This window comes from Elaeis guineensis, chromosome 1 (genome assembly GCF_000442705.2).
Source record: "Elaeis guineensis isolate ETL-2024a chromosome 1, EG11, whole genome shotgun sequence".
Classification (NCBI taxonomy): domain Eukaryota; kingdom Viridiplantae; phylum Streptophyta; class Magnoliopsida; order Arecales; family Arecaceae; genus Elaeis; species Elaeis guineensis.
In genome coordinates this window covers 31,064,378-31,092,334 of record NC_025993.2, presented here as the reverse complement: position 1 = coordinate 31,092,334, position 27,957 = coordinate 31,064,378, and the positions used below count along the sequence as shown (strand labels likewise).

The following is a 27,957-nucleotide window of genomic DNA, read 5'->3' as shown; positions in this document are numbered from 1 at the left end:
AAATAGACCGCTTAAGGGAGGGAATTAATGTTTCAATCAAATCTCTTTTCCTAAGATTTTTAGGAAATCTAATCAGAGAAGAACTTTAGGAGTTCTTCCGCAAGCTTTCCATCTCCACGCTAATTTCATCTTTCCCAGCACGTGCAGAGCACATGGTGGCCCCCTTTTTTTTTGATCTTTTTACTGCTTGGAGATTTGTGCGATTAAGGGTTAGGGAATTACATTCTCTTCTCCTAAAAAGAAATTTCGTCGTCGAAATTTTTCTTACCTGTCACCACTGCATTGGAAGCTTGTGCATTCTGTTGAGTAAGTGCATTAACTCTTCTCTGGATTTTAGAAATCTACCCACCACCCTTGTTTTGCCCATCATAAGTTCTTTGGCCAAATTGATTTTCAATGCTTAGTGGGAAGCTAGCAATTTTATGGTCCATCTGACCACATTTTAAACAAGCACCTGTATTCCAACGGCAATCCTTGTTAGCGTGATTTCTGCCACATCTGGAGCACCGCTCACCATCAATCTGTTGAGTCTTATTATCTGTTGTTCCCTTAGCTGAACTTTTGATGTTTTTATTATTCTGCCCTTGTGTATCATTTGATCTCGCTCTCTTTCTTTGCTTCCTTTTCCTTTCCACACGTTCTTAATTGATTTCTCTTTAAATTATCAGTGCTTTGTTTACCACATCCGCATAAGTAATCAATTCATACGGAGCCATTTGTTTTTGAATTTCAGTTCTCAGTCCCATCTCAAATTTGTGAACTCGTTCTTGCTCACCATCCGCTAATCTCGAAGCAAATTTTGCTAACTCTGTAAATTTTACTTCATATTCAGTCACACTCATATCCCTTTACTTTAGATAAATAAATTTTTACTCTTTTTGGATCATTTCACCATCTTGTTCATACTTACGCTGTAGTCGCTGACACCAGTTGTACGCTTCTCCTCGTAGTAAATAAGCTGCATATCGAATCTTTTCTTCATCATGGCACTCTTAGATAGTGAAGGCTTTCTCCATCTCCATTATCCAGTTGTCAGTCTTCAAAGATTCAGTAGTCCCCTTGAAGGCTGGAGGAGCTAGCTTTTTAAATTCTAAAATATTGTTCCGTTGCACTGGCTGCTCTCCATGTTGTTGTGGTAGATGCTGATGTTGTTGTGCATCTCGTTGTATCTGCTGTTGTTTAAGCATTTGCTGCTATATTTGTTGTTGCATCTGCACCATCCCAATTAGGATCTGCATTAACTAAGCCAAGTTCGGTTCCTGACGTACTCTCGAAGTAGTCCTAATAGGATCTACGACTCCTTCCTCCTGAGGGATGCCACTAATCAAATGGGGAGTGCTACCACCCCATGGCTGTGATGTCTCTCTTGCGGTCCTTTGAGTAGTTCTTGTCATTCGACGAGGAGGCATAATATCTGTAGTAGTAAAACCTTATTAGATTCATTTATCTACTTGTTATGATGGGTTTGTTATGATACTCATACTTTAACATTCTAATATTTATGATGTTTACCTATCTACACTCATACTATGTCTAATTCCATGTGTTATAATTTATCCACTTATGCTCTGATACCATATTAATTGTCACGCCTCTGACCCGTGATCATGAGCCGAGGATCATGGCAACCGCCGCATACTTATGAAGAACTTTCTCCATAGGCATGCAAGGTATTTCATCAAAATATCAATGCATCACAGCGAAAAAGAATTCAAATAATTATTATTCAATTTTAATTCAAATAACTAAATCACATGTCTTACATCCAATAAAGTTCCACTAAAAATAAAATAGATCTAAGTTCAACGAAGTTGACAATGTTAAATCTCGCCTCTAAAAGCTCTGTTCCAACATTATTACCCACGCTCGCAATTAATTATCTGAATCTGAAAAAAATAAAAGAGAGGTAATGAGCTTGACAGTCCAGTAGGTAACAAATATCTCAACTAGATATTTTAGATATTATATAATTTTCAAGAATAATGCTGTGAATAAATATAAAAATATATTTCATGTTAATTCAATGCAAATCCAATCTTTTCAAATATTCACATATAATATAATCATAAATTTGATTCGAATCAAAACACTCATAATTCAACAGTCTCGACTATGACCAACGTTTAACCTCCATTGGCGGGGTCCACTGAATACCAACGCACAATCCCTACTGGCAGGGTCCACTGAATACCAGCACACAACCCCCACTGGCAAGGTCTACTAAATACCAACGTATAATCCTCATTGGCAGGACCCACTGAAACATAGTTAGGCTGAGAGCATAAATCCGATTTATATCAAAACACTTTTGTATCATAACATATCATAATTTTTACTGAACATATGCATAATCAATAAACCATAGTATTTCGGAATCACTTTTTTGTTCAAACATAATTTCATAAATCATGAATAATTTCAAAGAGTAATTATTTACTTTCAAAATAGATATGAAATATCTTGAGAAGATGATTCATACTTACCTTTCATAGATCACTGAACGAACAGATCGATTAACCTTTAGGAGATTCTTTAGTGCCTATTATTCAAAATTATATTCTTGCATTAATTCAAATTCAAAATTAGATCTAAATAAATCCTAAATCAAAATCCCACTTCAGATCGGACTCTTCACTAAACTTGATCAAAATCATCAAAAGAAAGTCTTTCACTAAACTAATCTTAGAAAAATAACTTTGAGAGAGAGAAATCCATTAAGAGAGAGAAACAATCTAGAGAGAGAAAATTCTAGAGAGAGAAAGTAGAGAGAAAGTCCAACATGCTAAAGAGAGAAAGCAAGGGTTCAGACTGAAAGGAAAGAGAGAAGAGAGAGAAACTCTCTCTCATTTTTTTATCGTTTTTCATTTTTTTTCTTTCCTTTCCCTTTTTCTTATGTTTTTTTTTCTTTTTTTTCCTTCACGGGAGAGGGAACCCGCGTCCCTCTCTTCTTTTTTTTTTCATGGAACAGGCGAGCCCTTGCTCCTCTTATTCCTGGCTAGAATGGCTCCCCCTCCCCCTCCCCCTGGCAAACCTCGTGATCAGAAGATCAGGCCACGCCGGCGACCAACGAGCCACCTCCGACGACCGGCGATGACAACAAACGATGGGAAAAAAAACCAAAACAACATGGGGAAACAGGGGATCCGGAAACTAGTGATTTTCAAATGATTTTTCAGCAGAAAATTCCACAAAGATTCAAGATTAAAACCCCTAAAAGATTAAAGGAGTAAGAGAGAAGAGATTTACCTGATTTTTGCAGGGATTTGATCCAATTTTTGGTGGCCAAAACAAAACTAAGCTGCTGGCAATCAAGAGGAAAAGAAGGGAAGAATAGCAGCAAGCTTTGATGATTTTCAGTGAGGAAAAATCAGAGGAATTAGGGCCTTTAAATAGACCGCTTAAGGGAAGGAATTAGTGTTTCAATTAAATCTCTTTTCCTAAGATTTTTAGGAAATCTAATCGGAGAAGAACTTTGAGAGTTCTTCCGCAAGCTTTCCATCTCCACACTAATTTCATCTTTCCCAGCACGTGCAGGGCACATGGTGGCCCCCTCCTTTTTTTTTTTTTGATCTTTTTACTGCTTGGAGATTTGTGCGATTAAGGGTTAGGGTATTACAGAAACAATTCTCTAGCTTGGTTGCGTGCATTGTCGAGGATAGACAATTAAAAAGGAGAGAAGATTGGGATATCCAAACTCTTATGCTGAAAATTTTCTCATAATGGTAAAGGTTCTAGACTTTTAATTGTTGGATACCTCAATCTCACTACAAACACCTATAAGTAAATAGCACTCATCAAGCCCATTGATCACTTAAAACTCCAATATACTGTTTTAAAATGTGGCCTAGGAATTCACATGTGTTTGTATATGCGAATTCAGATTGGTGATGCCACTGCATTAGCATTTTTTTTGTGCTGCATAGTGAGTTAAAAGGGAGCTACGCAGGCCAAAGAAAGTTTCTTATGAGGCTCAAGTGCATATGAATTGTGATGACAATTGCATTTTGTCTGATAAGTCACCTCTCTAAAAAAAGCAGATTGACTTTTGGGTGTCCTTTTTGAAAATTGGTAGTTTATATTCTACACCTTGTTTTTTAGGTGGGTAAATTAAAGTTAGTTATAGCTCATGCATCCTTGCTTGTTTTTCAATGATTGATCATTTGATAATTTGTAGACTTGGTTTTTGCATTTGCAGACCTAAAATTTCAGCATACTTCATAGAAAATATTGTTTATTATTATATTATTTGTCATACTAATACTGTAATAGGCTCTCAAATAAATTTTAAAGTTATGATTCACTTTTTATTTTTGAAATTTTGCTAATTAATTTTTAAATTAATTTTTATCTTATTTATGAATTTTGTTTTGTTTTAAAGTTTTTAGATGCCATGTGCAAATGCACCTGCATACTGTATATTGGCTGTGTTATCTCAACAAGTGAGAGCTTGATATAATCTGGATTGGCCAATTAGGTCTGTAGGTCTGGTACAAGTCAAGCAAGCCCAACTATTTAGTGTGTTTTGTTGAATTTGGGGGTTGAAGACCATTGATCAAATGCGTTGGAGCCTCTAAAATTATCATTCACAATTGAAACCTTGATCGTATTTTCTCTTATCTGTTCTCTTTCTGGATCTGATCCAGCTTTACCCTTTTCTTCTCCTCTCCCCTCTCTTCTCCTTAGTCTTCTCTTTTCTTCTTCATCTCTCCTTCCTTCTCTTCTCATCTTCGTTCACTTGAGGATGGGTATGCTGGGTTGACTATTGAGTGATGGATACTGGATTTGGATTTTGCTGGCATGGGGACTAGTGAGACAATCTTGATGTTGAATTTGGTAGGTATTAGCATAGATAATGAAAGAGTAAGTTTGATGCAGGCATGGGAACTAAGAAGAATACGAGAACTGACTCATTCCACCACTTGATCTAGCCACCCAACATCTGATCAGGCTGCTCCAGTATATGTCGCCACCTAACATTGACCAGTATGAAGTTTGGCGGCCCCATTGCCAGATCCATTCACCTATAACATAGATCAGTGGTCCCATCACTATATCATCATTCTAAATGCAAATTTAGCTAGCCTCCTACTCAATTCAGCCATCTTAACACGTTGATCCCCAATCTCAAGCCTTATTTAGTGAACTTGCTACTGTCATGTGCCATAGATCCTTGGTTTCATCACTTTTTGGTCTTTCTACCACCCATCGCTGCTATTAGGGCTATAAATATATCAGGTCTAGACGGGCTGGCTTGACCTGGGTTGCTTCTAATCAGCTCTAGCCAACTTGTCGACTGTTCAGGTCGAGTTGGGTTTGGTTTAGACCCATATGACCTTGACTTGGGACATTGACCTGACCCAAACATGACCTTGCTCAAACATTGCCGCCCCTTGACTACCTGCAAAATATGCTTGCTTTTTAAAGCCTTGATCTAATGTACACCCATTTTCTTTCAAAGCCTATCTTGTAAATATGTTCTTGTTTTACTCTCCAAGATTTATTGTCACCAAATGATACCTTTTAGTTTCTTTAGCATCTTTTTGTTCAAATTCTGATTTGGAGTTTCTTTAGTGGACCCATAGCATTTAAAATCTTCTTGATTAAAATGCATGATAGGTGCAATTCTAGAGACATGGATGTCTGAAAATCTGTTGTCTTCCAAGTAAAAATGTTGAACCTTTCTTCATGTGAAAGTAAAAAAATGTTGGTTTTGCAGCTTGGTTAAGTGGGTTATGTCTGGGACTGAAGTGAATAGGCTACTTGTAAGGACATGCACACTACATCATATACAAACTTATTTTCATGTATTGTCATTTAAGTAAATATCCACTTTTTCCGTTTATTTTTCATTTATATTTCAATTTGCTCAGGACATTGCATGCAAATCAGAAAGTACCTCCCATTTGAATTCAATAAAGGCACTTAAAAATTCAAATTCCTTGAAAGTAAAATGTAATTTTCAAACTTTAGTTCAAACTATAGATTTTGGTTTTGGATCAAATAATATCTTTTAAAAGCTATTTGTCAATTCTTAATATCTCATAAATTTTATTATACTAAATTTTTTTAAAAACCCAAAAGTTCCGGAAGAAAAGTTATATATTTTGGTCTCCAAAGCATCTCATCTAAGATCACACGAAACAGCATAGCGCTTCCATAGAATGATTCATATTAGATCACACTAACCAACATACCACTTCCACAGTATGATTCATTTTCAAGTTGCGCATATTCATGTTTCTTTGTATATATTTTCTAACTATAGGTTGGTTGTTGCATTTAATCTCTTCACTATCACCCTTGCTGGGTTCGAAGTTCACCAGCCTGCAAAAAGACATCAAAAATCTAGCATACGATCAATATAGGAAAAAATGGGACAAGTTACTCTTAAACATTTAAACAACTAAAAAGACTGTTGTAATACGATTAATCTTGCTTTTTTTTAAAATCTCTTATCCTCTTCTTGTTTGTTTCCTAATATAGGAAAAGATGGGACTAGTTATGTTAAACATTTAAATAACAAAAAATCCCATTATAATGAGATTAACCTGGCTTTTTTTAATCTCTTATCCTCTTCTTCTTTGTTTCCCAATGTGCATCTAGCTCGCCATCACTGTCTCTCCTTAATTAGCCACTAGTAGATGTCTCACCAAGGATGATTCTCCATTTATTTCTTCATTTCCCTCTCTTCTCTTCTCTCTCCCACTTTCCTTCTCTCCTTCCTTTCCCGATGCCCATCTTGTTGTATCTCCTAGTTGCTAGCTCTTTGAATTTGCTTTTCTTTCCTTATTGTCTCATCCTTCCCTTCAGTTTTATCCTTTTCTCTCTTTAGTCATTATTGGTAGGGGAGGGCTTAAAGGTCCTTGAGCTGGTGGAGAGATTGGTTGTGTGGTTAGTGCTAGCATAGAGATAGGTTGCTGGACTTCTAACAACAACCTTGGAGTTGGTGGAATAGAGGTGGTGTTGGGAGTGATGGTGGAATTGCAGCTAGTGGGAAAATTTATTGGTTGGATAGGTAGTGATGGTGAGCTTGGTGGAGGCAAACTGGCAAAGGATTAGGAACATGGATTTGGCAAAGATGGCAATCAAGTAGATGGTGGGTTTAGGGCTAGTAGTGTGTTCATAGGCGTTAGGGTTGGTGGTAGTGGTGAAAATAGTTAGGATTAGGTCTAATGTCTTTGTTCTCAGCTTGTAATTTGTGTCTATATCATAAATCAAGACAAAGCAATCGACCGGGCTTATGACATGAGATTTGGAGAAGAAGGCATTCCTTAGGATTATGGTATGCCATATTGGTCAACACCAGTGCATACCCAATGTACCATACTATACTGGTACCGAACTAGTATGGGGTATGACCAAATTGACTCTTGTATCAGGCATATCGACAATATACTAGAATGGTACCAATATGGGGTCCAGTATTAAGACGACAAACCTTACTTGAAATATTACTGGAAATATGTAGGCCATTTTGGATCTTAATAAATATGGCAGGTAACTTTGTTAATGAATTATTAGGTATTACTTTAGTTGTTAACAAGGTTCTCCATCTCAATACTGGAGTCTATATTAGTACCATGCCGATATGGTGTTGGTATGTCCAATATAGAGGTTGATTTGGAATATTGAGACTCGATGTGCGTATAATACCAACTCTTGGTTCGATATAGATATGGTACAGCATGCCCTATACGATGTGATGCAGATCGGTTCGACAAATCTTGGTTGTTAACTTCCCCCACTTTTAACTTGATTAGAGTGAGTAGGTTAACTTACTCCAAACCTTCTTTATATTGGAATAAATTATTTGATAAATTACAGGAACAGTCCCTCAATTTTAAAAAATATCAAACTAGTCCTTCAAGTTTTCAAGATGTTCCAATGTGGTTCTACTATTCACTTACCAACAGATAGTATTAGCTTTCTATTTCAGTAGATGAAAATGTCCTTGGCTCATATTGGATGGATCACCGACAAGGAAAGGATGGATGGAGTTGCCATGGAGGGGGAAGGTGGGATCACGGATGTCAACGTCAAAGGCCTCATAGGTAGGATTGGAGGAGAAGGGCTTAAGAGGAAGGGGAGGGGGAAGGAGGGAGAGCACTCATGGGTGGGCTTAGAGGAGGAAAATGAGGAGAAGTGGGTGATAAGGAAGGAGAGAAGGAAGAAAGAGGGATTGCGGGCAAGGAAGGATGGAGGTGGAGGGAGCCACCACGGAGGAGGGTCATGAGCGGACTTGGAGGAAGAGTAGTGGATGAAGAGAAAGAGGGAAAGGAGGGGTCATGGGTGAGCGAGGAGGATGTGAAAAAAATGGATGAAGAGGAAGGGGAGGGGAAGGAGAGGTCGCCGGTGAGGAAGGGGTGGAGGTGGTGGGAGCCACCATGGAGAGAGACATGGGGGGGCTTGGAGGAGTGGGAGAGGAGGAAGGGGAGGAGGGGGAAGGACGGTTTGCCGGCGAGGTGGGTGGAGGTGGAGGGAGCCATCACAGAAGGAGAGGGCTCACAAGCGAGTTTAGAAGAGGAGAAGTAGGTGACGAGAAAGAGGAGGGTAATTAAGGATTGCTTGTGAAAAATGGACGGAGGTAGAAAGACTCGTCTTGGAGGAAGAAGGCTCATGGGCAGTCTTGGAAGTGGACGATGAGAAAAGGATGAGGAGGAAGAGGAGGATGGAGGGAGGAGAGATATCAGTATCGAAGGTAGACTACGGGAGTAATCGGAGAGGAAGGAGGGAGGAAATGGGGATAAGGGTAGTTTGGTCATTTTATAAAATAATGGTATCATATGATGGTCACGTGATAGCATTCTGTTAATGGAGATAAATGTTAGGACCAAATTAAAATATCTTGAAAACTTGAAGGACTAGTTTGATACTTTTTAAAGTCGAGAGGTATAAGTAAAATTGGACTAGATTTGAGGGGATGTTTTTGTAATTTATCCTAAATTATTTCATTGAGTAAGGTGGTGTAGTTATTCTAATTTAGGTAAAAAGAGTAGATCTACTTTTTAGAATACCTATTTCATCCAAGGTTCGCTGTCTCAGTACCAAATCCCCTATCGGTAAAATCTTATTATAGTATTAGTATGTGGTTCGGTATGGTATGATAGTATCGATACAGACTGGTACGGCATACTAGTATGTTATGGTTTGTTGCGTCCCATACCGCTCAGTACAGGGCGGTAATTTGTTTATGTATCTTATATGTATGGTATGGTTTCATATACTTTATTACAATATCATGAGTCTAAGTTCAGAACATGTAAATTTTTTTTACTTTAATTTAGCAAAGGATTGTACTCCTGATTGAAACAATTAATAATCTAAATTCCACTTTAACTTGCTATCATATGAGTGGGCCAGTGGCTTTTTAGAACTTCTCAGTGTTTCTTTGGAATGACTTCATGAACACATCCATGTATCTATATGTGCATATATTTGTCTATGTTACTACATATAAATGTCTTACATCTATCATTTATTAAAATACCATATTGTGACATTCTTCTCACTAAGATATTATGAGAAAAGTATTTTCTATCCTTTATTTTCTCCCCACCAGTCAATCCATCTCTTTCTTTGCCCTTTATTTCTGCCACTTGCTTGTGCTGCTTGCTGGCTCTGATTTGTTGCTGTAATGCCTTTTAGGATACCTGTGGCCTCTGTTGCTTGCTTTATTCTTTCTTTAAAAAAAAAAAAAAATCTTTGTTGGAGCACCCATCTCTCATCCTTTCTCCCTTTGCTCAGTTGTTGGAAATGGCCACTTTATCACCTTTGTTATGATATGAAATGTCCACAACCAATTTTTTTCATTCTTTGCCTTGCTCTCTACTCGTTAGGATTTCTCCTCTTCCTTTTTTTCCTTTCTGCTTTCTTCTTCTTGTTTCGGATTTGCTTTCCCCTGTTTTTCCTTCTTCCAGCTGTTCCTCCTTTTCTTCTAATTCCTTTTTTTTTTAACATATTCTTTCTTCTTGTTTCATATCTGTTTTCCCCTGTTTTTGTGCTTCTGCTTTTCCCTGCTTTCTCGCTGTTTTTCATAGTTCCAGCCATTCCTCCTATTCTTCTAATTTTTCCTTTTTTCTTTCTTCTTGTTTCAGATCTCTGCTTAACTCTGTTTTCTCCTGATTTTAATCTCCAGCAGTCCAGAAATTTCCTCTTCTTCTAGTTCCTTCGTTCCATTTTTTTCTGTCCATTCCTGTTGATTCCTTTCTATTTCCTCTTCTTTCTTGTTTTTTTATTTCTTTGCCTCAACCCTGATCTCCACTTATTAGCTCTTCTCCAAAGCCTATGATGTATGTGAGAGCTGCGTAATATCTATTTCAACATCACATGTCAAAGTTTGGGAGCACTAATTGTTAGATCTGGATTTTTAAATTGTAATTTGCTGAAACTGAGTTGTTTAGTGTTATCTGTAATGTTTGGACAGCTACATTAGTTGATCAAATGACAGGAGGGATGTTAATCTGCCACCTTAGCCTGTCTTTATTTGTGAGGCCCATAGGAGGAGATGCCCACCGAGGAAAGAGAACAAATGAGAAGAGCAAGGAGCTGACTCTATCGCCTTCTTTTTTTCTATGCTTCCTTTTCTTTCCCTCAAAATAATTGACTAGAATTTCGTGGTCATGTATTTCATCACTGACGCATCATGAAGAAGGTGTTGTTTGTCTGATCCAGTAAGCTAGGTTATTTTTATTTAAAAGAATGTCATCTTTTTTCAAGATTTCATGCATTGCATGCAATAAAATGAAGTGCGCACAAGAAGTGGTCTAGTAAGTTGGATAATGACATTGAACCAAATATTTTCTATGTTCCACAAAACATGTGAATATGTGATGAATCAGCAATGTTTGATCAACATAGATACTGCTTGGAAGTTTGATGTCAACTTTGGAATTCATGCTTCTTTGTTGGTTATGATATATGCTTCCATTAAATTAGTCATATAAATAGAAATGGAGCTAAGTGAATAAATCAGAAAGAATATGAGTTAAATATTGAGGGCAATTGGATTTTTTTCTGCTAAACTTCACATGACTGAAGATCATCAGTTGGATCACCATTACACCGAGCTATTAATTATTTTATGACCTTGCTGATATCTAAATATTTAAAAATGAGAAATGCAAGACCTTGAATATTTAATAAAACAAGTTTCATCTTTATTTCTTTCAAAATGTTTGATTCATGACATTGAGAAATGGCCAAGGAGTTTTGAAGAAAAAGTTGACATTGTTTTTTTAAATAACACCAATATTTTACAATTGAAATACTTTGGTTGTTTCATATCATAGTTTGTTTGACATTTACTCTGCCCATTTAATCCTTTTTTTTTTTAAATTTTGATACAGATGATGGCTCCCATAATGGCAATGAGATAAAAATGTTAGAGGCATTGGACATTACAGGAAACAGACTCGCCAAGGATATCAGGAATGAGGTTGAACTATCACAAACAAATGATATTGTTGATGGGAGAGCTCAAATGCCAGTATACATGACATCAAATCATGGTAATTTGTCTATGAAGCTTGAAGATGATATAGATAAGATGCTTCAAGAACTTAAAAAATCACAGGAGTTGTTATATAGAGCAGTGGAGCAAAAGCTTTATTCTCAAAAAGATTATATCCTAAGTTTATATCGACAGCTTGACTCAGAAAGATCGGCACTCGCAAATCCTATATCTTTACCTAATGGTGGTGATTATGACAATCTTCTTGCCAATGTTCTAGAAAGAGTGGATCAAATAAAGCATGAGGAAGAAAAACTTGGGAATATGATGAAAATTGCTAAAGGATTTGGACAAATGCACAAAACTATTATTGGTGGACACTTTGGGTTAGCTATTGATGATTGAACAAAGTCAGGTGAGTAGTTGTAGTGATTTGCATCGTTCTGTTGTATATCTTCTTTTTGCAACTCAGAAAAGGATCAGATTAATAACAACTAAAACAAGATGAAGTGCGATTGACTTGTAATGTCTCTTTGGTTTTGATTCTTGAGAAGTTGATCTTGCATCGAAGTTAAGGGCCTCTCCTTAACTCAGCTTTTATCTTGATATTATGTTATGCTCTTAGTTGTTTAATAACCAGTGTTATCCAAGCACTCCAAAATTTTGATTTTTTGATATGTTGGATGTTGAGACATTTGGGACCAAGGTCCACTGTACCAGTATCGGAGCCCATACCGGCATCCAATCGGTACGGTATGGTATCGGTACCGTATCATACTGACACATGGTATGCTCCGACGTACCGGTTCGGTACCGGTATATTTTTTTTGTTTCTTTTTTTTTGATTCTTCAAGTTATTAATTCATAAATACAACTCCAAAATTACATTATATTGCATATTATTGACATATTTGGATTCAATTTTTGAGTTCGGTAGCAGTACAGGGATTTTTGATCCAAAATTTTAAATATATATTTATTTACATTATATTACAACTCTATCATCCTAAGATTAAAAAGAAAATATATAAATGTGCATTAAAATGTATCTAAACTTTTAAAGTACAAAGCATAAAAAATAATATACTAATCTCAAGATCTGCTCTGCATTTAATTCCTCGTTGAATATCTGTGACGCTCGTAGATATCTGGATCATTAGCATAATCTGGAGGAACATCAGTCCAACCCTCTAATCAAGATGTACTGTACTCTTGAATATTCATCCCATAAGGCATCCTCTCTGGATTGTAAGACATCTTAGATCTCTCTCTCAAACTCTGACTCTGAAAAGTATTCTCAGAATGATGGTATGGCTGTGAAAGAGCATATCCGAATATGCCGGTAGCAAAATCTGATCCGTAAGATGCTTTAGACTGCATAGAGTAGTAACCACTAGAAGACGATGTCTCAGATGCACCATATCCATATGGATCATAAGATGGCTGCAGATAATAGGATCCATAATGCGAGGATGATCCAGATACATCCATGGATCTTACTCTACGTGCAAGATCATCTACAGCTGCATCGTGTGTTGGACGACCTCTAGGAGTCCATTGTCTATATGAAATCGACTCCCCACGGTCTCTACTGATTTGTCCACCATGGTCTCTATCTTGTGTGGCATGTGTAAACTGGGACTCATCAGTGAATTGAATATCATCCTACAGCTATATCTCATAAGCAGTGGTCTCCTATCCTCCAGTTCCTCTTTGATCATCAAATCTATGACTACTACTACCAGTATTATCATCACTCTTTCTGATTTTCGAATCTGAGTCAGATAGCTCCTATATTCTTGAGAGTGGTGCACGTACAACTGTCTTTTCTTCCCCCCTTGTGCCCCTCTGTGATTGAGTTTTCTGTGATTGGGAGGATGGATATCTTCTTGCTGACTGCTGATCTCGTCTAAACATCTGTCGCTCAAATCTCTATGAGGACGTATCGGACATCGAGTTATGTGATGAATGAGTCCCCTGAAGTGAATTTCAGTGTAGGAGTAAAACGATAATTTTAAAACTTTTTCAAAATTATAATTTTACAGCATAAATTATTAATTAATCTAATTAATTAACATGTATTAACCCTACACAAGGATCTAAATATGATATATATAGTATGCATTTAAATTTGAAATTTCGAATTCTATAGTAAACATTTTACTGTTATGTGTTCAAAACACATTACCTTCGTGCAGGTAGTCGATCGCTGCAGTTTGATCACCGTCGGAAAGGTCTGATCGTCGCAATGCAGCCACACAGTATGTCTGGCCTCCGCGGATCGTCCACACGAAGCTCCCGGTCTGATCGGCTCCTCACGAATGTTAGTTCGTTGCAGAACCCTTTCGATGGCCGATGCTAATCGAACTCCTTCGATCGGTGTCTGCCGACTCCTCGGACGCTCCGGATCGTCAGCAAAGGAACTTGAGAGATTGATGAAGCTCTCCCTGAAGTTTGGTGGGCTCATGACACTCGTAGCTCACCTTCTCACTTTCCGAACCCTAGGCAGAAATCCTAGGATACTCACAAAAGACCCTGCGCCCTTTCTCTCTTCTTTTCTTTTCTTTTCTTTTCTTTTCTCACGCAGAAGGCCTTTCTCGTGCCACCTTTTCTCTCTCGGATCAGATATGCGCATGCCCCACCTTCTCTTTCCTTTTAAAATGGTGCAAGACCGCATCTTTACAGCGTTTTCACCGCGTGAGAGGATAAAGCTAGGTGGTTGCTCATTTGAATTCAAATCGAATTTGAATTCAAATGCCAACCAACCAATCTTTATCCACTCTTGGCGTGAGAAGGGGGCGTGGGTTCTTTGTACATGGAGAGTTTACACGAGAAACTTTTTCTCGTGTAGAGTAAGTGGCGCACAAGTGGATAAGGTGGCGCATGGGATTAGTTGCTCATTCAAATTCAAATATCATTTAAATTTGAATGGCCAACTAATCAATCTTTATCCACTCAATGGCGCACAAGGGAGGGGCGTGGGAAGGCTTCTGCGTGGGAGAAAATTCACGAGAACTTGTTTCTCATGAATTCAAATAGGCGCAGATGGGTGAGGTGGCGCAGGGAGATAAGTCAAAGGTGGTTTGAAATTTTAAACCAATCTAATTGAACCAACTTTATCAAAATAAGTTAGGCACAATTAGACTAAGTTAAACCCAACACAATTAGGCTTAATTAGGCTCAATAAAATCCTAATCAAATCAGGAATTGACTAAGCCCAACCCTTGATCAGATCAGGGACCAAACCACCTTAGCGATTAGGTCAACTCTTAACCTAATCGGATCAAACCCAACTAAATCCAATTCAATTGGACTTGATCCAAAAATAATTACTCAATCAAATTGAGTTAATTAGCGATCAAATCACTAATTAAACCTCTCATAAATATTGAGTCCAAATCCGATTGGCAATCGGACATCAAAGTCCATCGATATGAAATCTTGATCGAAGAGTCCCAAACCAGTGGAACTCTTGATCCCGGTATCCAAAATGTGTGGAACTCGTGATCAGAGAATCTTGATTCTCGATTACAGAGTCCCAGACATGTAGGACTCAGAGTTCCCGAGCATTAGGACTCTTGATCGAAGAGTTTCAGTCCAGTGGGACTCTTCACCAGCCATCAGATCAGATAGGAACCTCTAATATGTGTGACCCTGCAGGTTCGAACTTAAGCCGGTAGTACAGGAACCAATTCCTGTACTAATCGAAGTGACCATCTAGTAATGGTGCTCGACGTCCGGATAGGTCGAATAGTCGCAATCGCAACATTCAGAACCTATGCAAATATGGTTACTGTATAATTCATCTCTTTTGACCCCTGTGTATAGGACGACTCAGGGTTAAACTGTCAACCCTGATCAGATCATCCGAATCGTGCTCAACTCAATCAGTCCTGTGACTCCTCACTAGGACTACCCTGGCCAAGGTTTTGCTAAATTGAAACACGACTGTACACAGCTCCTGAACTGGAGTGGTCAATCCCATTTTGACACACACACCGACAAGTCAAGTACTTGACTACACCCAGCAGCCTTCCGTCACTGAATTAGAAATTCAGGTAGTCCAGTGCCTAAATGCAGTGAGTTGCTTGCAAGTCACTGTGGCAGTCTTAGGTTGGAGGGACAGTTATACCCATATCCCATCGGAGCAAATCTTGATAGCAGAAAAAGCTCCGAAGTCGGTCACGTTCAGTGCATATGTACCCTTACATCTCATCTGTATACCATACCAGTATCTCCACATTCCTTGGTTAAGAGGACAACCAATTCATATGGCACACAACGACCTATGCTTGATAAACGTTGTTGTCCTTGGTAACAACGTATCATTTGGTCGCAAACAGGTTTAAGGACTCAACGACAAATCCTCCTTTGTCGAGTCTAAATAGTCCTAAGGACTTCACCACAACACAGGAGTTGATTAGAAGATGAAACAATTTGTGATGAAAAATGCCAAAATAACTTTTATTAATTTATAATTCATATACTAATATAAGAAAGAGCACAACCGTCAACAGGTTGACGATTGGCTTTGGGACACTATTCCCAACATCCCCTGTGTCCCCTCAGGCTGTGGTTGATCAACTGAAATCATATTGGAATATTTCTTTCTGTCCATTATCTTGGATCCACCCTGATCTCCCTAGCTACCACACTGGCTGGTCGTGGAGGAGATCTCGGCTCATCAAGCTCTGGCTTCTGTTGCTGACCTGCAAGCCATCTGATGATCGGATCGTCGTCCTCGTCAGCATAATCATCTAGTGTCGGATCAATGTATTTCAGTTGTACTTCCTCCTAAATATATTTTAGCCTCAACCTCAGATTATAGTGAACATATATAGGATCATTGAGGCATTTTTGTGTTAGACGATTTCTCTATTTGCTGTGGATAAGGATGAAAGTCGACCAATTATGCTCAGCCACTAGCAGAGACCGTCTGAGAAAGAATGCGGACAGCCACACCTCTCAAATATTCTGCGGATATTCCAAAATGAATCCACCATTCAGCTGCAAAAGCAAAATTACATATCAAATTTTATGATATTATTAAGCATTTGATGTCAATCTATGCTGCTCATTATTGATATATAATTTATCTGAATTCAGCTTTTTGCTTACGACACTGATGGGACTCCAAAGCTATCTGATCCCTCTCTAAACTGTTTCATCTGTAAAAGAATATATTTATTAAATTTATAAATATATCATTGAGTACAGATCGAATTCAGTTGAATAATCACATCTGTTTTAAACTAGTATACCTCTTGCAAATACAACGATGCGATTTTTGAATCGGGCATCATCTTATATATCATATTACGAAGAGCAGCAAGAAGCTCGTTATCCATATCTATCCTAGAAATGGTTTACTGAAATCTCGAATTCAAATAATAAGCTGCAGATAAATTTCATAATTGATTAAGTACACTTTTACAAGTATAAAAAAAATATTTTAAAATATTTTTGAATCCGTGCTTACCGACTAGATGCAAATCTCTACTCATCTAATAGTCCCAACGGTGCTCAATGATGTTAATGAATTCTTGAGCATGCTTCAGATTATTCTCTGATATATTTCTTTGCCCACTCCATCATGTTATATAAGAAGCTCATCTGGGGGTATCTTTTACTATCCACGGTGCGAAGCACCTTATATAATAGCTTAATAGTCTTCACTACCTTTTTAGCCCACTGTCAGAATGACTGACTCGTCACTAAATTTTCTACATGACTTCCATCAATGCCGGCCCTCGCATATCTGCTCTCCTGCCACTCGGTACTGACAAACATCTGATGTAAGGCTGCTTTCTTTTGAAGAAGACTATCAAGTGTTATATAGTTGGTAGCAAATCGTGTGATACTCGGTCTTAAGATCTTCCCCCAGTATACATCCGCATCAATGAAAGAACCCATGTATGATTGTATATGAATCTAGTAATAGTCTAGGCAATCTTCACTACCTGCTGCACCCTACAAATCTTTCCAATATCCATCAATATAAGATCAATGCAATGTGCAACATATGGGGTCCAGTATATCTGCGGTTGCTACTCTATAAGTAACTCTCCGACAGCTTTATATTGTGGTCCATTATCTATGATGACCTACACGACGTACTGCTCATCCACTGAATCAATCACCTCCTCCATCAGATCAAAGATATATGTGGTATCATGCATCTTATCTGAAGCATCAATTGATTTATGAAAAAATATTTTTCCATCACAGTATATCAAAATTAATGATGCTTTGTCTAGTAGGATCGGTCTAACCATCACACATCACTGTCAGTCCGTATGTAGGTCATTTATTTTTGTAAGAAGCAATCCATCTCTGCAGATCCTCCTTTTACTATCAAGAAGCTGACCATAGATGTCCTTAGGTCCTGGGGGATCTACACCATGTCCGGCAGTCTCTATGACTGAAATGGCAGATCGATAGTAAGGATTGCCTGCTGCATTTGCTGGAATATGGCTGAAATGAAATCATGATCCAATAGCTCGCCATATATCTTTTTTTTTATCCTTTTTCACCATAGTGTCAATCCTCTGCTGCTTTGAATCCTTGCTGGAAAAAGCATGTGAATCTATATCATGGATGGTGGCTCCTGCTGGAATATCTCTGGACGATCTTCTCCTACAGCCAAAAGCTCCCAATAAAGATGACATACTGTATCTGCTCCCTCTACCACCGGGCTTTCTGACTGAGATAGTCCTCCTGAATTCGAATTCTCTCCCATCTGTCACTGATCCAGACTCCGATTCGTAGCATGATGGTCCAAATCGCTCTCTATATCTATCTTCTCCTTCCAATGCTGATCAGCCAAGCTCGTCTGAATGGTAGCCTTAATTTGTACCTCATCATCTGGAGCGAAAGTCTCCTCTGACTTTCTAGAGTGATAAGAAGGTAGCTCTGCAGCTCGACGGTCTACTTCTGTCTTCTTCTGCTTTGCTCTTTTCTTTGCTGCTTTCGAATCAGTGAAATGCTTCTTCATCAACTGTCGGACCTCTTGTGTGCATTTCCGATATATGGACACATCAGGATAACCACCAGCTAGGTGCTGTTTCAACCTAGTCACCCCTCCTCTCTTGAACTGTGTTGCACCATTTACATCTCCAATGATACCGAGCCGAGAGCATCTCGTCATGATCCCAACTAATGTCACGCTTTGAATCTTTCTTCTTACTCATTTCTGTAAGTATAACAAAACATGACAGTTTAATAATTATTAAAAAATATTATATATAAATTCAAAAAAAATCAATAATAATTTTAAAACTCATAAATTCAAAAAAATAGTTATATGCTTCAAATAATATTTTTGAATTAACTATAATATAATACTAATTTTACATATTTTTTATTTGATAATATTTTTTTATTATTTAAATAATTATAAAAATATTTTTTAATTTCAAAAATTTCAAAAAAATTTGAGGTTAGATTCAAGTAGCTTGAATCATTCTAAACATGATTCTGAAACTCTGATTTTTTATTTTTTTAATAATTTTTTTACTAATAAATATATATATTAAAAAAATATATAATTAATGAAAGTCAACGAATGTCACATTTTGAATTTTTTTTCTTACAAATATCTGTAAGTATAACAAAACATTATAGTTTAATAATTATTAAAAAAATATTATATATAAATTCAAAAAAAATTCAATAATAATTTTAAAACTTATAAATTCAAAAAAATATGTTATATGTTTCAAATAATATTTTTGAATTAACTAAAATATAACACTATTTTTACATATTTTTTATTTGATAATATTTTTTATTATTTAAATAATTATAAAAATATTTTTTAATTTCAAAATTTTAAAAAAAATTGAGGTTAGATTTAAGTAGCTTGAATTATACTAAACATGATTCTGAAATTCTGATTTTTTATTTTTTAAATTTATTTTTTAAATAATTTTTTATAAATAAATATATATAAATATTTAAAAAATATATAATTAATAAAAATTAATGATTTTAGTGTCATCATGTAGATCTTTCAAAGATCTATCACATATGATCAAATCATACCAAAATCATAAAATTTTGGCATGATTTTCTCTTATTTTCATACTTCTTTATTTTTATCTTTTTTTTAACAATAAAAATATAAAAAATAAAGTGTTTACTAAAAGAATAATACATTACCTTACTTTCGGCCAAAAATCAGCATCTCTTCGAACCAGTGCTGCAATTTGACGGAATTTTTTCTTCTTTTTTTAATTTTTTCGACATCTCATGAGTCTCAGGCGAGCTAGGGAGTTCTTCTCAGGCTCTCGGGTCTCTCAGACAACCCACCTGGGCTGTCACTAAAAGATAGCCCTGATCCTACCCCACACCCCCAACCCCCCAACCCCCACGTGAAGAATGTCGGTACGGTTTGGTTCAATGCCGAACCAAACCGTACTGAGCCATACTGTCCGATTTTGGGCGGTATGGTGCCGAATCGTGCCGAACCACCCGGTTCGGTGCGGTTCGGAGCTATTTTTCGGGGAAAATGGCCGAATCGGATTGGCTGACCGTCGGTCAGTCGAGTTCGGTATGCCTCGTATCGGGCAATTCGGCCCGGTACAGCATTCCTTGCTTGGGACATTCTACATGAATAAGTCTAACATTAATCAGCAATTATATTATGAAATTTTATGAATGTAGGATAATGTAGTCGCAAGTGCTGTTGCAATGCTATAGCCATTTTACTATAGCAATGCAGTGGGAAGAGCACTTTGAAGGACAAAATATAATCCTAGATTCTGAATCTAAATTTGATAAGATCTTTTAAGTTGAATTTAAGAGTCTAACTTAGGAAATAAAGTAAATTTCAGCAGCAATATAATCTAGATTTTGATTAACAATCACCATAAGAACTAAAAATGAAAGGTCAACAACCGAGTTCAATATATCAATACCAAGCACATATAATAGTCCCAAAAGAAAGATCCAAAAATTGAATCTTTTCAAGCTTAATTATTAAAAGAAAGTGGATAGATTTTGATGGAAGGTTACGAAGATAATAGGTTATGGTGGGTTACATGAAATATTGATTGCCTTGGATAAGAAGGCAGCGATCGGTGACGTTCAAGGTTGCAACCGATTCACTAGATGTGGGATATCCATGACCACCAAGGTTAGTGGCACCACAAAAAACAAACTCCAGCATGGGAAGGATGAAAGGCAAGGAGGATTTAGAAGAAGTGGAGAGGAAGAAGAGATCGATCTGAGCGCGAGGAAGAAGCGACCATGAATCAGAAAATAGAAGGGAAGCCATGCGTAGAGAGAGGAGGATTTAGGATTTTTGTGAAATCTCATTTCTTTACCAAGAGGCAATCTTCTCCTTGCTTTTTTTAACCCTATTATTTTTAACTTGCTTCCACCAAACTAAGGCATGACCTTTCAACTTAAGGGAGACAAATTTGACTTTTTTGTCCTTGGAGAACTCTTTTCACTTGAAGAATTATTCTAACTTGTCGATCCAATTAAGGAACTCTTTGGGTTCTAGCCTACACTTGAACTCACTGGCACCTACCTTAATACCCTGATCCCGATGTGTGGTGTTTGCTTGATGTTAGATTGATTGGTTTCTCCTAAGAGGTAAGTCGAATCCTTCTACATCAGGGTCGCTCTTAGAATTGGTAGCTCCATCCCTGTTGTGTTGACGAGTCATGTTCATGGCTTCTAACATTTGTTGTATTTGATTCAGTTGGTTTTGCATATTTCTCATAGTCTCGTGTTATCTTTTATATGCCTCTCTCCAATCTTTAGGATTTTTTAAGTGATTATTTGCCATTTTGAGATGCTAATGACCCTACAATGAGGTGTTAATGATTTGAGGAAGATGCAAGAGATGGATTTTCAACATTTTTTTTTTCAATCTTTCTAAACAATAATGAAGTGCAGGTGAGACAAGTTCATGCAATATGCGTGCAATACTGTATGGTTCTAATAATGTATCTGAATGAAAGCCCTTAGATCAAAACTTGCTCTGATATCACTTAATGTAGCCATAAGTGCTGTTGCAGTACTGCAGCCACTTTATTGTAGCAGTACAGTGGGAAGAGGGCTTTAAAGGACAAAATGCAATTCTAGATTTTGAATTTGAGTTTGATAAGATTTTTGAAGTTGAACTTGAGAGTCCAGTGTAGGAAATAAAGCAAATTTCAGCAGCAATATAATCTAGATTTTGATTAACATCAACCATAAGAGCTAAAAATGAAAGGTCAATAATCGAGTTCAATACACCTACATCAAGTATCCATAATAGTCTCAAAAGAAACATCTAGGAATCGAATTTTTTCAAGCTTAATTATTAAAAGAAAGTGGATAGATTTTGATGGAAGGTTAAGAAGGTAATAGGTTACGGTGGTTACGTAAAATGTTGATTATCTTGGATGAGAAGGTAAAGATCGGTGAGGTTCAAGATTGTAACTGGTTCACCAGATGCGGGATATCCATGACCACCAAAGTTAGCGGTAGCACGGTGGACAAACTCCAACACAGAAAGGATGAAAGGCAAGGAGGATTTGAAAAAAGTGGAGAGGAAGGAGAGATCGATTGGAACACAAAAAAAGAAGTGACCATGAATTAGAAGATAGAGGTGAAGCCAGAGAGGAGGATTTAGGGTTTTTGTGAAAATTGTTTTTTTTCTCCTTTCCCCAAGACCCAAGAGCCATTATTTATAATATTCTTTCTTCTTTCTTCCTTTTTTTTCCTTTTTGATTGGTCCAAAAATGCCATTTTTCTCTTTCCTCCTTTTTTTTTTCTTCCCCTTTTTCTTTTCTTTCCCTTTCTTTAATAACAGATAAATCTCTTGGAGAATTATGTAGTCCCCGCAAATCTAGATGGATATCATATTTTGGCTAAAAATAAACAAAAAGATTTGGTTCAAGTTTGGATCAATCTATTCAATCTTTTTTAAAATAATTAAGCTGGATTGAACCAGACAAAACAAACAAAATAAAGAAAAATGATGACTTGATGAATAAAATAAAATAACGGCTTGATGCACTGCATCACAAAAGGCATAGGTATAACTCATTTTTCTTCATATGCATATATCGATGTATGTATGTATGTATGCATGCATCTTTTATATATATATATATATATATATGTATGTATGTATGTATGTACATGTGTATGTGCATATATGTGTGTAAATTTTTCAATTGTTACAACCCTTGACCCAAAAATCATAATTCGAGGGCAAGGCAACTGCCGCATACTTAGGGATTGACACTATAAGTTTGCAAGGCTTTCCACCTATTAATGAATTTATCATAATTTGATAACAATATAATTCCTACGCAAGCAATAGTGATGTCAGCATTGCTAAACTTCCAAAATAAATGTTACATGCATTCATATAGGTTATGGAAGGTCAAAAATGGAGTACAACTTCTAATACCTAATATATTTTTGCACAATCCTCAAGTAACACTTGATACAAACTAACAAATCTAGGCCTAGCCTAACTACAATGTCAGTCTTGCCTCTGTTTGCTCTCCCCAGAGGATGTTATCTGGCTGGTCTTCAAGTTCTTAGATCTGAAAAAAGAAAGTGAAAATAATAAGCCTGGCAACTCAGCAAGTAACAATCTACTTTATTTAACTAGATCAAACAAATATCAGATAAATTTAACTCAAGAAATCTATATAATGAAAAACATGTATTTTTATGAAACTAAAATCAAATTAGACATTTTTACCAGATTATATCATCCAAATTTCATATTCAGAACTATGCTTATATTCAAATATTCAATCATGATTATCAGATTTTAAACCCATTTTGACTTTGTGAGGTATAAGACTACCAATCGCATTTATACCCCTTGACAAGGCCAAAATACCAAATGAACCCTTATGAAGTTGGTCACATAACATAGCCAAACTGAGAGTTAGATCACTATACATATGTATTCAATTCAAAATATTTATTGTCGAACATTTACAGTTTTTAAGATAATTCAAAACATTTACATAAATAAAATGAGTTCTTTCAAAGGTTCGGCATTCCCAAAATATGCATAATTTACAATAATTCACTAATATGTCACCTATTTACAAAAGAATTTTTAACAAATGTTTGTTTTGCTCGATCCAATTTACATAAATAAAAGAAGGATTTACATAATAATGTACAAAACCCTAGAGATAATTTAAAAGATACAGTGTAATATGTGCTATTTATAAATTGAAAAATGATTTGCAAAATAAACTTGACAATAATACATTCAAGAATTGGATTCATATAATTGAAAATATTTTCTTATGCAACTAAATTTGAAATTATATTAATTTGCACATTATTTGACATGAGATATTTTCAAATAATTTTAATAAAATACTTTAAAGTATAGAATGTTTCTTACTTGGCAAACACCAACAATTAAGTAGATTAATTACTTTACATGGATCCATCGGCACCTAAGAACCCAAAAATCATAGATGTTTCAAATTACTACCTGACTAATATTTTAAAATAATCTTAAAAAATTCTTGAATACTCTAATTTCAAAATAATCACTGTTACAACAAACGGGGAAATGACCGCTATTCAAATAGCCAGGCCACTAACCTTGTCTTGTTTTCCTCAATGGAGCAAGAGATGGGAGGCATGCTATGGGCCCTCTATCGCTTAGCATAGAGAAAGAGGTGGGGGGTGAGAAGGAAAGAGAGTGAAAGGGGGAAGAGTGACAGATGATAGAGCTGGGGACAGGAAGTGGGTGTGGTGATGGGGAGAGAGAGAAAGAGGATGAGAGGCAGTGAGAGAGGAATTGGTTGCCTCTCCTTTGTCTAGAGAAAGAGTGAGATATAAGGGGAAGAGAGAGAGAGAGAGAGAGAGAGAGAGAGAGAAAGGAGGCATGAGAGATGGTGGAGGTGAGAGGCGTTGAGCATTGGAATGTGAGAGGTGGTGGAGCCAGGGCATGCGCAATGTGCTTAGTATGCACATGGTCTGGTTGGCGGTGAAGGATCGCAAGGAGGAAATGATGATCAGCTAGAATTAGGCCAGAATCAAGGTGGAGAAGAAATGGGGATGGGGCAGGAGGGAGATGGGAAGGAAGTGAATTGGGGGAGTTTGAGTGCTAGTAAAATGGCAAAGTGCGGCAAATAGAGGTCATTGAAGGTGGTTCTATGAGGTACAAGCACGGTGTCGAAGAAAGATGGAAGGGAGGAGGTGCAAGGTGGTGGAGGTGAGGTTCAACATAGTCATGAGAATTAGGGATTCATTCCTCATGTTTTGTTAAGGATGGGGGAAGGGCACTACCTCACAAGTGGGCCCAATAGTTATTTGTGCTAGGGCCAAGGTATTACATTTTTGCCTCTTAATTAAATTTCATTCTCGAAATTAGCATACCTGAACTTCCAAATAGTTGAGGATATTGTTGCTTCTTCTCTTCCTTCAGCTCCCAAGTAGTCTCTTGTATAGGATGATTACTCCATTGCACTTTAACTGATGGAATAAAAATTGTTGTAATGTCTAGTCTTTTTGATCAACTATTTGCGCAGGATACTCCTCATGTGTCATATTTTCTCTAAGTAGCAGGGTTTCAAATTTTGAAATATAACTAGGATCCGGTACATATTTCCTCAATGGAGATATATGAAAAACCAAGATATGCAGTACCGCCCATACTGATCGTACCATACCAAAAAGTTGCTGGTATGCTACCGAGGTTCGGTTCAGTATATAATCAAATCGGTTCATACCAATCTGAACCAAGCAAACTCACCCCAGGCCATCCAATATCATCCCATCTTGCCTAGAACCATTCCAAACCAGGGTATGTATTGTACCATGACGATCCATACAACCCAGTTTCAAGTAGTATTGTGATCAAAAGTAAGAATGCATACCATACCGTACCAAAACAGAAACCTATCAGTAAAGTACCCAGTACCGAGTTTGCAAATCCTATGAAAAATATTATGTACAGCAGCAAGGGCAAGTGGCAAAGCAATTAATTCTGTAAGCCACTTCATCAACCTTTTCCAGTATTTCAAATGGACCAACATATATATGGCTCAGCTTATCTTGGATCCCAAATCTTACAATTCCTTTGGCAGGAGAAATCACAAACACATGATCACCTATCTAGAACTCTAATTCCTGCCTTCTGACATCTATATAACTTTTTTGTCTACTTGGGGTTGTGCGGAGCCATTCTCGAATTAATCAAATCTCCTCCATTTTTTGCTGCACAGGATCAAGTCCCAGCAATGTTTTCTCATCAACATCATCTTAGCATATATGTGATCTACATTTCCTTCCACACATTGCCTCCTAAGGTGCCATATGAATATTAGTCTTGGTAACTGTTATTATAGGCAAATTCTAGCAGAGCCAGTGCTCAGTTGTAGGCAGTGCTGAATGCATTTCTTGGATCCTTGTGTTGGTTGACCTTAGTCAATGAATTTTGTCATTGTTTTTGTGGATATTTGATTGGCATATGAATCTTTTGATCCAGAATGTACCAAGGTTTCACTCTCTTCTTTGGGGGTTATGTTGGATTTATCTTGAAATCATGGTCTGGCAGGGTGGGTATCTACATGTAAGGTTGTTAGAGATTTAGGGTCAGACTTTTGGGCCCAAATTTTTGTGGTTTGGAGATATATTTGCAAAGAACTTCCAGATTAATTATAGCTACAAATTCCAAACCTAATTCAATTTTTAGTCATTGTTAGTGAATGTGTTGAATTCCAAGAGACTTAGAGACTTTCTGGGGTTATGATTAATTTAATTTTGGACCTTAGGAAGTCAGGGTTGCTATGATGAGGGGTTATCTGAAGAAGTTGGTACATGTAGTGGAAGCTAGATGTAATAAATAAATTCGGATGCTATTCATGAACACACTAAGAACCATTTAAGCATCTTTGGAGTCCAAGTGGCTGAGATTACAAGAATTGTAAGTGCGCAGTCATAATATGCCCTTGCTCTTTTTTTTTTTTTTTTTCTCCTCTGAATATGCTTTACCTTGTTAAGTTATTGTTATTTTATATTATGTACTTATATGATTAAATCAAATTTTGCATATTGAAAATTGTCTATTGCCAGGTTATTTTGTTTAATTTAAGCATCCTTGGGGTCATGGTGCATCTTGGTTGTGAACTTGGAACGTGGCAATCAGATTTTATGCTCATAATGTTTGAAATCTTTTGTGTCTTAAAATTATTATGATTCTTGTATTATCTGACATGACATAACCATACGTTTCAAAGTATTTGGAGATCAGAGTTATATATGACTACTATCTTGGGGAGCAGGATGAGGCTGTTGGCCTTCAGTACCAATGCTCTCTGTATCGGAAATTATAGAATTTGTGTGCCTTGTTGGGGAGTCTTTTAACATATGTCCCCCAACTTAGGGACAGCTATGTACCCATTGAAATCTGTATGCATTCATGCACGTGTGCACGTGTATGCAGACACAGTTTTTAAATTTTGTGGGAACTCTAGGACCAGGTTTTCTTTTTAAAAGGATTTAGATAAACACCGGGTGTTTGTTCATAAGTTAGCTGCAATGATCTTCTGTTATGGATGTTGCTTGCTGGGCAGTTGAGCTCACCTGTTGTTCACTATTGCAGATACATGTATGGCTGCTAGCAACTGCGTGAGATGAACAGATGTTTAGTTTGTTGAAGCTGCTTGGAGGGAAACTTAGTTCATCATTTTAGTTTTTTCAACCATTTATTTTATCCGACCATTTTTTGCATGAGATTATCGATTCATGCTTATTTTCTTGTAACTTGGGAGACAAGTTATCCATTTCTCTTAAATGTTGTTGAGTTTGTATTCTGGTTATAATTGTCATTTGAGATTGAGATTTTGAGTGAAATTCACTGGTTATCCATCCTTGAGAATGTAGCTCTGGAAGTTTTTGTTTAGTTGATATGAAGGACTTTCATATTTTTGTATTTGAATATAATGGTGAAATATTTTTAGGATAATGTGGGATTGGTAGTTGTGATCTATATATTTGATTCTTATGAGTCATGCTGTGTACCATTAGTATTCTTGGTCGGGGTTGCGGCAATACTTAGTTTATTTTCTTGTTGTTGTTTTTTTTTTTTTTTTTTTTGATTTTTTGGTTATTTCTGTTTCTCTGCATCAAGGAATATTTTAACTACCAGTCATCTTGACCTCCGCAAAATATCATCCTTCCTTGTTCTGTTAAATCTTCCTTTGACGGACCTGAAATATCCCTACTCCATTATTTCCTTGGTTTCACTTTGTCGTGGGTAAAATGGTTCATAGATAATCCTGACTGCAATCAGAATCAGAATTAGAATAGAAATTAGAATATATTGGAATTAAAATTGAAATGATCAAATTTTTTGAAGCATTCGAAGTATTAGGTTCGTGATTGGAATCAGAATCAGAATGAATATTTGAATTCTTAGGAGAGAGTAAATATTAAATTTTAGGTAGGTTAGACTCTTTTCATTTCATTCTGAAATTGAAATAAAATTTCTTCCAATCAAATGATTGGTAAAAGATTCA

General features: G+C 36.7%; 1 protein-coding gene across 2 annotated transcripts in view; it reads left to right on the top strand.

Moving 5' to 3' along the window:
• The window catches only part of LOC105033938 (uncharacterized), a 35,108-nt gene extending 7,680 nt beyond the window's left edge, over positions 1 to 27,428 (top strand). For both annotated transcript variants that reach the window (XM_010908923.4, XM_010908922.4), the window contains exons 5-6: positions 11,346 to 11,864; positions 27,042 to 27,428. In XM_010908923.4, coding sequence (XP_010907225.1) covers positions 11,346 to 11,854 — 509 coding nt within the window. In that variant the 3' untranslated portion in view covers positions 11,855 to 11,864; positions 27,042 to 27,428. The remainder of the gene's footprint in view (positions 1 to 11,345; positions 11,865 to 27,041) is intronic.
• The last annotated feature ends 529 nt before the right edge of the window (positions 27,429 to 27,957 follow it).